The sequence below is a fragment of the Rana temporaria genome, chromosome 7, assembly GCF_905171775.1.
Source record: "Rana temporaria chromosome 7, aRanTem1.1, whole genome shotgun sequence".
NCBI lineage: Eukaryota > Metazoa > Chordata > Amphibia > Anura > Ranidae > Rana > Rana temporaria.
This window is the reverse complement of record NC_053495.1, coordinates 16,582,537-16,596,974: the sequence shown is the minus strand read 5'-3', so window position 1 is coordinate 16,596,974 and position 14,438 is coordinate 16,582,537. Positions and strand designations below refer to the sequence as shown.

The 14,438-nt window shown below is 45.0% G+C and overlaps 1 protein-coding gene across 1 annotated transcript in view; it reads right to left on the bottom strand.

The window, feature by feature from the left end:
• TPRA1 (transmembrane protein adipocyte associated 1) overlaps positions 1 to 8,307 on the bottom strand; it is a 36,394-nt gene extending 28,087 nt beyond the window's left edge. The window contains exon 1 of the mRNA XM_040358981.1: positions 8,056 to 8,307. Within this exon, the coding sequence (XP_040214915.1) occupies positions 8,056 to 8,224 (169 nt within the window). The 5' untranslated portion in view covers positions 8,225 to 8,307. The remainder of the gene's footprint in view (positions 1 to 8,055) is intronic.
• Positions 8,308 to 14,438: the final 6,131 nt, after the last annotated feature.

The window sequence follows — 14,438 nt, the reverse complement described above, 5'->3', positions numbered from 1 at the left end:
GCGCTTTGTTCTCAATATTCAAGACTCAGGTTTTCTTCCAAAGTACGAGGTTTATTCTTCAGATAGGCAAGCAAACAGTCAATGCTTACATAATGACAGCTGATAACACATGGTAGGATGGTAATTTCTGAAGGAGGAAATAGATGTTATGATGGTACGTTTTTCTGCTCGGCTTCCATAGAGAAAGCTTCCTGCTGGGTGGGCTTCCTACCCCCATCTCCCTGTAGGGTCGGGTGACCCCAGAGTTTCCTTGCTAGCTACTCAAACCACATGGATTCTTATACTGTTCTAAAAGCCAAGCTAAGCATAATTTCTTTTAGAATAGCTCCAAGAAAGGTGGTGAGCTCCTGTCAAACGTAACACCCACTTGTATATATTAAGTAACACATCTCCACCCATAGGCCCCTTTCACATGTCCGTTCCGCTCATCCGTTAACGCACTTGTAATACATCCCTATGGGATCGCGTCCGTTAGGGGATGGAGCATCCGCTAGCGTCCGCGTCCGTCGGGATCCGCTTTTCCGAACGGAAGAAACCCTATTTTTCTTCCGTTCGGCGGAGCGGAACTGATGCAGACGGACAGATGGTCCGTCTGCATCAGGTTCCCCATAGGGGACAGCGGAGCAGAGACAGGGCGGTCCCTGCACTGTGTGCGGGGACCGCCCTATCCGCCGACAGCTGAGCGGGGATCCCCGCTGAGCCGACGGAGACACACGGAGCGGACCCGGAAACGGTCCGCTCCGTGTGAAAGAGCCCATAGTCTTGACGTAGAAAATACAAATACAAAATACATGTAACCTACACAGCAACTAACCTTCGTCTGTCCTCAAGAAACCTCAAAATGGCCATGTTTAAATATTAATTCTCAGAAACCTTTATCACATAAAATAATAATAAATTTAAAATCTAACATCAGGATCCCCCCAGATCCCGCAGCTGGCTCAGCCTAAGGCAAGGACTCCTGCCCCCTCGACAGTCCAGCACTCCGGTGAGGTGAGCACTGGAGGTGCAGAGCAAATAGGCAGCTACTGACAGTCACTGGCTCTCTGCTCACTTTAGACCGATACCAGAGTAATCAGCAGTCTTTGATCAGTTAGTTCTCAGTGTACAGGTGGCGGAAGACAGATGCAAAATCAGGCCAATACTGCATCCACCTAGTTTCAGTTGAAAAAAAAAGAGTTACGTGAATATCAAGATTGGATGGACGGAAATACAAATCACTGGCAGGAAAACAGCTCTCCAATATATTTCATCTGTGTATTTAGATGTTTTCCTGCAGTTTAGCTTCAAAATGAAGCTGTGTAGTTGGCAGAGAGGAATGCATGTTCTCCAGTACTCAGCTGACTTCCTGTCCGATCACACCGATCAAAGCTGCCAACTGTCATTCTTCTGCCACTGTCTGCCAAAGATAACAGCAACAGGCCGCAGAGAACAGCAAGGCAAAAGTCAGGGAGAGGTTTGAGGATTATTATGTAAAAGGTTGCAAATATCAGCAGATTTTACGCTCTGGGTTAAGTAATTATCTTACGAGTTGCTAAACACAAATTCCTAAGGTGGCTTACATAAAACAACATACAAAAAAATATAAAAGGAAAAAAAAAAAAAAAAAAAAAAAAACAGGAGTTTTTAACCCAGCAAAGCACCAATAAATCGAGCACCACTTTAACACTAACAAAGCCCCAAAAAATTCCCAATAAGCGTATATTGATTGGTTTGCGCAAAAGTTATAGCGTCTACAAACTATAGGATGTTTTTATTCTTTATTATACTTTTTTTTAGTAATGGCGACAATCAGCAACTATAAGCGGGACTGCGATATTGCGTCGGACATTGGAAACCAGTGACATTAACCACTTCCATACCGGACCTATTTTGGCACTTCTCTCCTACATGCATAAATCATAATTTTTTTGTTAGAAAATTACTCAGAACCCCCAAACACTAAATATGTTTTTTTAGCAGACCATTGCAACTTTTTATCTCGCACAGTATTTGCGCAATAATTTTTCAAACGCCTTTTTTTGGGGAAAAAAACGGTTTTGTGAATTAAAAAAATAACAAAACAGTAAAGTTAGCCCAATTTTTTTGTATAATGTGAAAGATGAAGTTATGCCGAGTAAATAGATACCTAACATGTTACACTTTTTTTGACATTTTTTTTTTTTAATCACTTTTATTCCTATTACAAGGAATGTAAACATCCCTTGTAATAGGAATCACTGTGACAGGTACTCTTTATGGAGAGATGCAGGGTCAATAAGACCCCACATCTCTCCTCCAGGCTGGAAAGCATTAGATTGTGAAAAAAATGTCACTGATCTAATGCTTTCAGCCGCGATTGCGGCTGTGTTTACATTCCAGGACCCGACGATCATAGAGATGACTGGTGGTGACCATCTGGTCACCAGTCTACTCTATGGTTTCCATCGGACGCCGGCGGATCGTTTCTCCGGGTCTCCGATGGCAAAGCACCGGATGGTGGCGGGAGGGGGGGCGCGTCCCCTCCCGCCGCCTATAAGAACGATCAAGCGGTGGAACCGCCGCTATGATCGTTCTTATGGTGCAGGGATTCGCCAGCTGAAGAGATGGATATCTGAATGATGCCTGTAGCTGCAGGCATCATTCAGATATCCCCACTGAAAGTCCAGGACGTCATATGACGTCCTTGGGCTGGAAGTGGTTAATAGAGTGAACAGTGCTAAAACTATGCAGTCACTGTACTAATGATACTGGCAGGGAACGGGTTAACATCAGGGGGTGATCAAAGGGTTAACTGTGTGAGGTGCTTTTACTAGGGGAAGACACGGATCCTAGTCCCTGCTTTGCAATGACACAGGTTCCTTCCTGTCAGAACAGCCATCTACTTTGTTTACATGACTGATGATCGGCGGGTGCACGTGGACAGCGAGTCTGCGGTACGTGCCGATTGATTATACACAGTGGGAGCCAATCGGCAGGTACCGCGGACACGATGTCCGCTGGCACTCGCCGATCATCAGCCAGAGAGACAGAACTGCAATCTGGCTATGTAAACAAAGTAGATGGCTGATGATTGGCAGAAAATCGAGCCTGTGGTACCTGCTGATTCCCTCCCACTGTGTGATCACAGCAAGAGCGAGCCGCCACCGGAGCACACTCGTGCCCCCACCCGGATTTACAGGGGTGTGTGTGTATGTGTATATATATATATATATATATATATATATATATATATATATATATATATATATATATATATATATATATATATATATATATATATATATATATATATTAGAGCTGCACAAGCAATTGTTAAAAAATTGTGATCTCGAATCTGACAGGAGTTGTAACCCTTCCTTTGCGCTATCCAAAATAAAAATAAAGTTTTGCCTATAGTTCTACTTTAACTACTTCCCACCCCATTGTACATATACGGCCGGGTGGGCGCTCTCTCCTGAGTGGACGTTCAGGAATATCCCTCAGAAGGAGGAGGGGGGGGATCACGTGCGTTCCCGATGCGCTTTTGTCACCCAGGCACGGCGCATCTCAGATCGGCAGGAGGGCTCTGTGATTGGCCCTCCTGATCACATGACGGCCGGGTCCAATCACAGCCGTCATGTGACGCAAACAGAGAGCCGGTTGTTATGCGATTGGCTCGGCTCTCCTCGCACAGAACTTGTCAGTAAGGAAATGAGGAGAGCGGATCGCTGTAGCCGGCTGGTGATCACCAGTCTAGTGTCCCCACAATGTAAAACACACAAAGTAAACACACATGTCCCCAAAACACATGTAACAGTAAAATCACATGTCACAATGATCATTTGCACACATGTCCGTGATCACCTGCGTACATATGTCCTTGATCACATAAACCAATTATTACATATTATAGAATACATTTTGGCTTCAATTGATGCCAAAATTAGATTTTATTGGATTTCTTTTAAAATAGAAAGAAGAAAATGTTTTTTTTTTCTAAATATCCGCTCTTTTTTTGCTTATGTCGCGCAAAGAAAAAAAAAAAAAGTCGGAAATAAATACCACCAAGAGAAAGCTCTATTTGTGTGAGCAAGATGATAACAATTTCATTTGGGGACAGTGTAGCATGACCACGCAATTGTCATTGAAAGTGCGAGAGCGATGAAAGCTGAAAATCGGTCTGGGAAGGAAGGAGGCGAAAGTGCTCGGGATTGTGGTGGTTAAGCCTCAGATAAGATAAAAAATGTGGCAAATTGTCATCACACCATTGAGATCGTCCCTGCTTCATTTTCTGTGACCTCGCTGCTCATTTCCTGTTGTACTAACCCAGCAACATAGGACAGGGCAAATCTCACTGGCTGCAGAAAGCAATTAAAATTAGAGCTGCACGATTCTGGTCAAAATGAGAATCACGGTTCTTTTGCTTAGACCGAAGATCACGATTCTCAAAAACTGAATGTCAGAAACCCCCCCCCCCCCCCCCCCCCCAAATAAACCTGTGATTTATATGAATATATAAAAAACAGACCAGTGATATGTCTATAATGTTAAAGACCATATAACTCCTATGAAAAAAGCAGAATCAAAGTTTGATTCTGCTTTTTTTCATAGGAGTTATATGGTCTTTAACATTATAGACATATCACTGGTCTCTTTTTTATACATCAGAAGCAGTACCGCCAGCAACCATTGGGTGGCGCATGGATACACACAGTTGTACAGAACTGTGAGAAAGATTAATACATTAGAAGCAGTACCGGCGGCAACCACTGGGTGGCGCATGGATACAGTTGTACAGATCTGCAAGAGAAGCCCAGGCATCCATCCAGCGGCGCAGGCTGCTGACGTCGGTTCCGATATCGGCGCCATTTGCGTTCCACGCTGGTTACGTGGAACCGGCCGTGAAACAGAAGAATTGCGGGTCATCCCACGGGGAGATCGCGGGCAGGGAGAATCGAGATCGTGATTCTCTCCGCGATTAATCGTGCAGCTCTAATTAACCACTTCCTTACCGCGTCATTGTGAAATGACGGCGGCAGGAACCCCTCCTCGATCCAGGAGGACGTCATATGACGTCCTGGGCTTTCCGGGTGGATATCTGAATGATGCCTGCAGCGAGAGGCATCATTCAGATATCATTCTCTCCTGCCGGCGATTCTGCACAACGTAAGAACGATCGTAGCGGCGATTCCGCCGCTAGATCGTTCTTACAGGCGGCGGGAGGGGACATCCCCCCCCTCCCGCCGCCATCCGGTGCTTCTCCGGGCTCTCCCGTGCCATCGGGGGCCCGGAGAACGAATCGTCTGGCGCTGGCAGGAAGCATAGAGATGACTGGTGACCAGATGGTCACCAGTCATCTCTATGACCGTCGGAGGACCCGGGCGCGATGTGATGACGTCACGCCCGGGTCCCCGTAAGTAAACAAAGCCGCAATTGCGGCTGCTAAGCAACCACAAGCATGAGATCGATGAATTTTTTTTCACCGATTTCATGCTTTCCAGCCTGGAGGAAAGATGTGGGGTCTTATTGCCCCCGCATCTCTCCATAAAGAGTACCTGTCACACACATTCCTATTACAAGGGATGTTTACATTCCTTGTAATAGGAATAAAAGTGATAATAAAAAAAATAAAATAAAAAAAAAGTGTAAAAAAATAAATAAATATGTAAAAAAAAAAAAAAAAGAAATAAAAAAATTTTTTTTAACGCCCCTGTCCCCAGTAGCTCGCGCACAGAAGCGAACGCACACGCAAGTCCCGCCGACATATGTAAACACCGTTAAAACCACATATGTGAGGTATCGCCGCGTGCGTTAGAGTGCGAGCAACAATTATAGCACTAGATCTCCTCTGTAAATCTAAACTGGTAACCTGTAAAAAAATTCAAAGCGTTGCCTATGGAGATTTTTAAGTACCGAAGTTTGGCGCCATTCCATGAGTGTGCGCAATTTTAAAGCTTGACGTGTTAGGTATCTATTTACTCGGTGTAACATCATCTTTCATATTTTACAAAAAAATTGGACTAACTTTACTGTTTTGTTATTTTTTTTAATTCATGAAACAATTTTTTTCCAAAAAAAAGGCGTTTGAAAAATTATTGCACAAATGGCGTGCAAGATAAAACGTTTCAATGACCGTCGTTTTATTCCCTAGGGTGTCTGCTAAAAAAACATATATAATGTTTGGGGGTTCTGTGTAATTTTCTAGCAAAAAAATATGATTTGTACATGTAGGAGAGAAGTGCCAGAATAGGCCTGGTATGGATGGGTGTATAACTGCCCTGTATGGAAGTGGTTAAAATCAGAGTTCTCGTTGCACTTCCACTTTGTTAATCCAAATTCACATCACCTGACACTGTGCAATCTACAGGCATACCCCACTTTGTACTTAGAAATATTTTCACACAAAATTCTCAGTGTTGACCCAGGATTCGCACATTTTACGAATTGGATTCAACTGGAAAACTGTGCGAATCTTATGTGAAAACAACTATAAATATGCCCCAATGCAAAATGGTTTTATTTTTATCCTGACCAAAACGTATTTCTAAATTCAGAACTTCCCCACACTGATGATGCGATTCCCCTTCTTTATTATTGTATTTTAGTCTGGGGTCCGGGGGTGTGAAAGCAGAAGTCATCAGAGAAATGAAAGAGAAACGGCTTTGTGTTGCGAAAATCCCCATTCCATCCAATACAGGTAATTCAAGTAAACAGGAAATGAGACAAACAACTGACCAATAATTATATATATATATATATATATATATATATATATATATATATATATATATATATATATATATATATACACACACACACACACACACACACACACACACTATTAGACCTACACTACTCTACATTAGAATTCTCAAAAGCCATCTGGTTCAGCAGGGACGGGACAAATTTGGATCCATGTATGGGTACCCTGATTGTACAGAAGAAAAAAATAAGGCTGTATAGGCTGCCCAACAGATTATTCTCACACTAGTCTTCTCTACATCTCCCCCCAATCCCTCACTAGTCTGATGAGTAATTCCCTCAGTCCCAAAGTCTATTCCCCCCCCCTCCCTTCTCAGTCCCTCACTAGTCTATTCTGTACGTCCCTAGGTCCCCTCCCCTAATCTATTACTCCCCACCCCCCCCCCCCCCCAGTCTATTTTGTAAAACACACCCCAGGACCCCTACCTCTTCATAAATTTACTCTGTTCTGTATACCCCTATCCTCCAGATAGTCTATTCTGTAAACCATTAGCCTATTACTCCACCCCCCCCCCCCCCCAGGACCCTACTATGGTTCTGTACCCTGTCACCATCCACTAGTCTGTTCTGTAACGAACACCCCCCATGACCCCACTGACCTACTATATACTTCCAGATATCTCTGACCTCCTCTACATCCCCTAGACCCCACCCCAACCTTCTTTTCCCCCCTCCATATATCCGCTACACCTCTCAAATCCCCCTGACCTCCTCTACACCAACCCCCCCTTGACCTTCTCTACACCCCCTCCCCTCCATACCTCCTCTACATTACCCAGATCCCCCTGACCTCCTCTAAACCTCCCCCTCCATACCTCCTCTACACCCCCCCCCCCCCCATACCTCATCTACATTACCCAGATCCCCCTGACCTCCTCTAAACCTCCCCCTCCATACCTCCTCTACACCACCCCCCCATACCTCCTCTACACTCCCCCCCCCATACCTCATCTACATTACCCAGATCCCCCTGACCTCCTCTACATTACCCAGATCCCCCTGACCTCTTATAAACCTCCCCCCCCCCCTATACCTCCTCTACATTACCCAGATCCCCCTGACCTCCTCTACATTACCCAGATCCCCCTGACCTCTTATAAACCTCCCCCCCCCCCTATACCTCCTCTACAACCCCTCTACACCCCCCCTGATCTGCTCTACACCCCCCTTCATACCTCCTTACACCCCCCCAGACCTCTTCTAGAGCCTCTCCATTTCCCCAATCTACAGTGAGACCCCCCAGAACCCCCTCTGTGTACACCCCTCACATGTCCCCGATATTCCTCTCCCTGGTGGACATGTAATCCCCCCCCCATTCCCGAATGTACCCACCTGTTAGTCCGGGGTCTCCGCCCCCCTCCTCGGTGTATCCCTGGGCTCTTCTCTCACCGCTGATCGATGCCTCGGCGCTCCTCCTACAGCCCTGCTGATCTCCGACAGATGGATGAGGCCGCTTCCGGATGACAGAACCCAGAGCAGGACACGTGACCCGCACAAACATCCTCCCCCTAGTGGTGAGAAGGATACAGGACGATACAAAGTAACCGCCGAGTACATTCCATCCGATCCCAGAGATCTGAGCACGTGACAGGGCAGGCAGAGGAGCTCAGATCGTCTCATATAGATATAGATATATACATACACAGCCATGCAAACATATACTATTGCACACATGTTTTGATATTATTTTTTTTTATTACAATCCAATTTCCAAAAAAAACAGAATGCAATGCTTTGCAAATCTGATAAGTCCATATTTTATTCACAATCACAATAGAAAACATATAAAATGTTTAGTCTCTTGCCATATATATACAGTGGGTGGCACCGCGACGTACCCGTATGTCACAGTGTACTTCCTGGTTTAGCAGCACACATGCACACCCCCTGCTGACCCGTGCTGTGTCAGCAGGATACAGCCAATGATTTTAGCTGTATACCTGCTGATTGGCTGTGGCCAAACACAGCGCGTTGAGGAACACAGAACAGCGATCTGTCTATTTCCTCTCCCAGTGTTCTGTCAGAATAGGTGACCCGTCAGATTAGGTAATGGAAGTGACGTTCCTTCAGCTTGCAAAGGTTTACTAATCTGACAGAACACCTGCAGTTAAAGTGGAGGTTCACCCGGAAATTTTAATTTTTAACCTTAGATTGAGGCTCATTTTGTCAAGGGGAATCGGCTAGTTTTTTTTAAATTGAAGCCGTACTTACCGTTGTAGAGAGCGATCTTCTCCGCCGCTTCCGGGTATGGGCTGCGGGACTGGGTGTTCCTATTTTGATTGACAGTCTTCCGACAGGCTTCCGACGGTCGCATCCATCGCGTCACGATTTTCTGAAAGTAGCCGAACGTCGGTGCGCAGGCACCGTATAGAGCCGCACCGACGTTCGCCTTCTTTCGGCTACTCGTGACGCGATGGATGCGACCGTCGGAAGCCTGTCGGAAGACTGTCAATCTAAATAGAAACGCCCGGCCCTGCTAAGTACGATAAGGTCTGGTCGGCTTGGGTGGATGCGCTGGGGTGGGGGGGCGGGGGACTAGAGATGGACCCCCCGCCCGGCATGGGGGCCATTGCCCCTCCCCTCTCTCCCGGGGCGCCACCTAATTCGATCGACTGCTGAGTAACTTATATGTTCTGGTTGGATATGTGAGGATTTGGCGCAGGGGCAACGGTCGTTTACCCTAGTGTACTCTGGGGGGGACTCCGGTTGGGTCTGCGCCTGGTAGATTACGGTTGGGGTGTACTGGGGGTGAGAGAGCCATGAACTTGTACCTCGTTTGTTTAATTTACTTTTATTATTTCCCCTTTTTTTTTTCTTTGTTTTATTATCTGCAAATGCTGAAAATGCTTGTTTCTGACTGTTAACATATCTCTGCAAATCTGATTGTCGACTAATGCATATGTTGTAATGCTGTTTTGTGAATAAAAACACTTTTCTGTAAAAAAAAAAATAGGAGCGCCCATTCCCGAAGACCATACCCGGAAGCGGCGGAGAAGATGCATCTCTAAAACGGTAAGTACAGCTTCGATTTTAAAAAAACTAGCCGATTCCCCTAGACAAAATGAGCAGGAATCTAAGGTTAAAAATTTTTTTTAGGGTGAACTCCTGCTTTAAAATTTGTATTTTTTGCTAGAAAATTACTTAGAACCCCCAAACATATATATATATATATATATATATATATATATATATATATATATATATATATATATTTTAGCAAAGATCCTAGAGGATAAAATGGTGATCTTTGCAATATTTTATGTCACACGGTATTTGCGCAGCAGTCTTTCAAACGCAATTTTTTGCGAAAAAAGACACTTTCATGAATTTCAAAAAAACTAAACAGTAAAGTTAGCCCAATTTTTCTGTATAATGTGAAAGATGATGTTACGCAGAGTAAATAGATACATGTCATGCTTTGAAACTGCGCACACTCGTAGAATGGCAACAAACTATGGTACCTAAAATTCTCCATAGTCAATACTTTAGAAAAATGTAACGGTTACCAGGTTAGAGTTACAGAGGAGGTCTTTTGCTAGAATTATTGCTCTAACTCTGACGATCGGGGGGCTATACCTCACATGTGTGATTTTAACACAGTTTACATTTACGTATGCGTTTTCTTTACTGCACGAGCATGCGGGGACAGGGGCGCTTTAAAAACATTTTGTTTTCTTATTTATTTATTTATTTGCATTGTCCCTTAAAAAATATATATATATATGATCACATTTATTGTGACAGTAATAGGCAGTGACAGGTACTCTTTTTGGAGGGATCGGGGGTCTAAAAGTCCTCAAATCCCTCCTTTGCACTTCAAAGTATTCAGAACACCAAAATCGGCGATTCTGAATACTGTAATTTTTTTTAAAATCTGCGCCATCAGCAGCTGTATACATGTGCAGAACAAAAAAAATTTGATTCGCTATTTACATAAATTTGTTTAGTTCAATTTGTTTCATTTGTTTAATTTGTTTTCGGAATTTATTTTGTTTATTCGTTTTCTAATCAATTCGAAAAGTGTTCGACTCGAATTTGAAAAGGTTTTGAATCGAATTTGAAACGTTTTTTTAATTTGAAAAGTGTTTGAATTTAAATAGTTTTCCAATTTCCAAAAAGAATAAAATAGACTATAAAATAAAGGAATAGGATAGAAAAAAAATCTATTCTATTCCTCTATTTCCATTCTATTTAATCCACTTTGGAAATTGGAAAACGTTTCAAATTCGAAAACTAATCGAATTCGAAAACTTTTCAAAAACGTTTCGAATTTGAAAATTATTTGAATTAGAATTTTGTCCGAATTTTTTTTTTTTTTGTCATTTTGTTTTCGTTTCAATTCGGTACTATTCCAATTTGAAAATTCTGATACCTCCGAATTTTCCGAATAATGAAAATTCATCCAAATTTTTATTTGGAACGAAACAAACCGCACATGTCTAGGCAGCCGAGTAAACCGGAAGTGACTTTTTGACATTGCTTCTGTGATTTTACATTGGAGACTCGATTGAAGCGGAATCCGACTTTGTTCGAGTCTCAGCCTAGGTGGCAGACGTGTCGGCTGGTGGCTCGGGTCTCACGGTGGGACGGGAGGAGTGGTGAAAGGTGGCGGGAAAGGGGGCGTCTCCTTCCGCTCCTTAGGATACAGCCAATCGGCCTTTAGCCACATCGGTTGTTATCACCGCTCTAAAAAACGGTGCAGGGTGTACCAAGATGGCTTCCGCCACCTTCCAACTGCTGGTGTCCAGCTTCTTTCAAAATGTAACATTTAAAACAGCATCACAGGTGTCAATGTACTATATTAATTTATATCAATAATTTATATTTATTGCTAAATTGACTCTGAAATTCAAGACATTGCTGGGTGTAGTAACATGTCTGCTGCCGCCTTCTGACTGCAGGTGTTCTTTCACATTAGTAAACCTGCTACGCATGCGCAATAAGTATTCAGCTGACAGAACGTCACTTATGTTACCTAATATGACAAGTCACCTATTCTGATGGAACACCAGAAATCAATTCTGAGTTCTGGGAGAAAAGCAGACAGATCTGTAATCTATCTATAATAAGGCTTACCTGTAGGTACAGTAAATAATGTGCAGAAGGTATTTGCTTAAGCAGCGCCAGTGACAGGGCCGTTTTTAATGCGGGGCAAACAGGGAAGCGGCCCAGTCATTGCTGTGGGGTCCGAAGCAGCTGCCCCTTATGCCAGCGTCAGTAATGGAACTATGCCACTCTTCCAGAGTCTGGAGTTAAATAGAAGGTGAACTCCGGAGGCCTGTAGAGAAGGAGACACAGACAGTCCTATCATTCACATTACATAGAGTCTGGGTCTCCCGGAATTGCCCCCTCCCTTTGCTGCTATAATATTGAGGAGGAGGTGTGGTTTTGGTGCTTGAGAAGTTTTTTGGGATTGGACTGCCACCGTGGCCATTTACAGAGGACAGTATCCGGTACCCTGGCTCTGTGTAAAGAAGTGTTGTGGGCACAGCTATGAAGAGTACAGGAGGGTTGTGGGCAGGGCTATAAACGGTACAGGAGGGTTGTGGGCAGGGCTATGAAGAGTAAAGGGGGGTTGTGGGCAGGGCTATAAACGGTACAGGAGGGTTGTGGGCAGGGCTATGAACATACCTCCCAACTGTCCCTGATTTCGAGGGACTGTCCCTGATTTGGAGCAATGTCCCTCTGTCCCTCATTCTCCTCATTTGTCCCTCATTTTGGTCTCATCTATACAGATGCAGGGCTTTTTTTCAGGGGGAACTTGGGGGAACTCAGTTCCACCACCTTTGGCTCAGACCCTTTGGTGCCTGCTCACCACAATCACTTGTAAACACAGAAGTCTGGTTTCTATGTTTACAAGTGACAGCTCTGCACTCTGTGTGTAACCCCCCTGAACTCTGCACTCTGTATGTAATGCAATCCTGGTATTTAATGCCCCTTCAATACCCTTCTACTGTTTGTGAAATCTGAACGGGGTCGTGGTTGAGTTCCTGCACCTATTTTCTGAGAAAAAAAGCTCTGTACAGATGTATATAAAATGCACTTTTTATCTATCAAAAAGTGTTTCCCAGCGCTAAACCTTTTATCTGATTTCTAAGTTGCTGCATTTGTAACTTCTAAAAGCCAATATAAAGAAATAGTAGTGGTAAAAAAAAAAGCACTTGTGGGTTTAACCAATCTTTTTTTTTGTACAATTCTCCTTTAAGGGGGCGTGACAAGGGGTGTGTCCTATGCCTACATACTTTTGCTGATAGGTGTCCCTCATTCCCATCTCAGAAAGTTGGGAGGTATGTATGAAGAGTACAGGAGGGTTGTGGGCAGGGCTATGAAGAGCACTGGAGGGCTGTGGGCAGGGCTATAAACAGTTCAGGAGGGTTGTGGGCAGGGCTATGAAGAGCACAGGAGGGCTGTGGGCAGGGCTATAAACAGTTCAGGAGGGTTGTGGGCAGGGCTATGAAGAGCACAGGAGGGCTGCTGTGGGCAGGGCTATGAAGAGCACAGGAGGGCTGTGGGCAGGGCTATGAAGAGCACAGGAGGGCTGTGGGCAGGGCTATGAAGAGCACAGGAGGGTTGTGGGTAGGGCTATGAAGAGCACAGGAGGGCTGTGGGCAGGGCTATGAAGAGCACAGGAGGGCTGTGGGCAGGGCTATGAAGAGCACAGGAGGGCTGTGGGCAGGGCTATGAAGAGCACAGGAGGGTTGTGGGTAGGGCTATGAAGAGCACAGGAGGGTTGTGGGTAGGGCTATGAAGAGCACAGGAGGGCTGTGGGCAGGGCTATAAACAGTTCAGGAGGGTTGTGGGCAGGGCTATGAAGAGCACAGGAGGGCTGTGGGCAGGGCTATAAACAGTTCAGGAGGGTTGTGGGCAGGGCTATGAAGAGCACAGGAGGGCTGCTGTTGGCAGGGCTATGAAGAGCACAGGAGGGCTGTGGGCAGGGCTATGAAGAGCACAGGAGGGCTGTGGGCAGGGCTATGAAGAGCACAGGAGGGTTGTGGGTAGGGCTATGAAGAGCACAGGAGGGCTGTGGGCAGGGCTATGAAGAGCACAGGAGGGCTGTGGGCAGGGCTATGAAGAGCACAGGAGGGCTGTGGGCAGGGCTATGAAGAGCACAGGAAGGTTGTGGGCAGGGCTATAAACAGTTCAGGAGGGTTGTGGGCAGGGCTATGAAGAGTACAGGAGGGCTGTGGGCAGGGCTATGAAGAGCACAGGAGGGCTGTGGGCAGGGCTATGAAGAGTACAGGGGGGTTGCAGGCAAGGCTATGAAGAGCACAGGGGGGTGGGCAGGGCTATGGAAAGCTGGTTGGGTTTATATAGTGAAGTGATGGGTGAGTGGTAATAATGTGCAGTGACCTCTAGCAACCAATCAGTGAGCTGTAATAATATGCAGTAACCTCCAGCAACCAATTAGTGATCTGTAATAATGTGCAGTAACCTCTAGCAACCAATCAGTGAGCTGTAAAAATGTGCAGTAACCTCCAGCAACTAATTAGTGAGCTGTAACAATGTACAGTAGCCTCTAGCAACCGAGCATTGAGCTGTAATCATGTGCAGTAACCTCTAGAAACCAATCAGTGAGCTGTAATAATGTGCAGTATCCTCCAGCAACCAATTAGTGATCTGTAATAATGTGCAGTAACCTCAAGCAACCAGAGAGCTTTAATAATGTGCAGTAACCTCTAGCAACCAATCATTGAGCTGTAAAAATGTGCAGTAAC